The 1090-nt window shown below is 42.3% G+C and overlaps 1 protein-coding gene across 1 annotated transcript; it reads right to left on the bottom strand.

Annotated features, from left to right (window-relative positions):
* Positions 1–6: 6 nt before the first annotated feature.
* On the bottom strand, positions 7–1086 carry LOC107682734 (death-associated protein kinase 3-like; the record flags this gene model as incomplete). Its single annotated transcript, XM_016478893.1, has 3 exons — positions 7–519; positions 609–654; positions 1043–1086. Coding segments are annotated over 3 exons (603 nt in total), but the record flags the coding sequence as incomplete, so codon positions are not given.
* Positions 1087–1090: the final 4 nt, after the last annotated feature.

Below are 1090 nucleotides of genomic sequence, written 5' to 3'. Positions count from 1 at the left end.
GCTGCGAGTGTCATTTTCAGCTGAAATCGAGCGCACCAGCTCTTCCACCCAGCGCACCTCGGAGACCATCTGCTCAGCGAGCACTTCGTAGCGGTTCTCCAACCGGCCAAACTTGCGTTTGAGGGCATTGGCTGACAGCATGGCGGCGCGGGCCTCTTCCTGGCTCTGTCTGCGCAGGGCTTGTGCTCTCTGCAGCTCCTGTTTGATCTGATTCAGATCTGCAGCGATGCTTTCGTTCTCCTCCTTGTACCAGCTTTCTTTCTCCTCATAGATGGAGAGCAGAGCGGCCACGTCCTCAGCGCAGGAGCGCTGGTTCTTCTCCAGCTCTCGTAGGCCTTCCTCGGCCACTGAGATCTCCTCCATGACCTGGGAGAAGCGCTCAAAGTTGATGTAGGTGTTGTTGGGAGGCATGCTGGAGTGGGATTTGATGGTGTACTCCTTCAGACGGGTGGTCTTCAGACGCCTGCGCTCTGTCTTGCGCTCGCACTCCTCAGGCCGAACATTACGCCTCTTAATCACCTGTATGGGGGAGGATGGGATGAGAACTAGTCAAGCACAGCACAGATGGTTACTAAACTCAAGAGGGAGGAAAAGAGAAACATTCGAACCTTGATCCAGGGATGCTGGAGACTGTCTTCGATTGTCATTCTCTTCCTGAATGTTAAAAGCAAATATTAAATTAAATATTAACAAACGGGAATGAAATTTGCTTCATATTAAACAAATGAGGCTTACAACAGAGTTATTTTAGTGTTATTTATAATTACTAATATTTTGAATTCGTTTTTATTTTTTATATTTTCAGTTTTCATTTTAATTTTAGTAAAGATTTTAGTAATTTCGTTATGCACTTTTGTCCAATTTTATTAGTTTTTTATATTTCCATTTAGCTTTATTTTTTTCAGTTTTAGTAATTTTAGTACAACAACTTAAAATGATTATTTTTTCATTTACATTTTTAATCTAATATTTACATTTTATTTTATATTTACTTTATTACATAACTTTAATAGCTTTAGTAACAACACTGGCTGTTACTAACTTAGGATCCTTGACCAGCAGTCGGCGAATGAAGTCCTTGGCGAGCTCA

The sequence above is a fragment of the Sinocyclocheilus anshuiensis genome, unplaced genomic scaffold, assembly GCF_001515605.1.
Source record: "Sinocyclocheilus anshuiensis isolate Anshui unplaced genomic scaffold, SAMN03320099.WGS_v1.1 C32536366, whole genome shotgun sequence".
Lineage (NCBI taxonomy): Eukaryota > Metazoa > Chordata > Actinopteri > Cypriniformes > Cyprinidae > Sinocyclocheilus > Sinocyclocheilus anshuiensis.
Note: the sequence above shows the minus strand (reverse complement) of the source record. Positions and strands in the feature narration are given on the sequence as shown.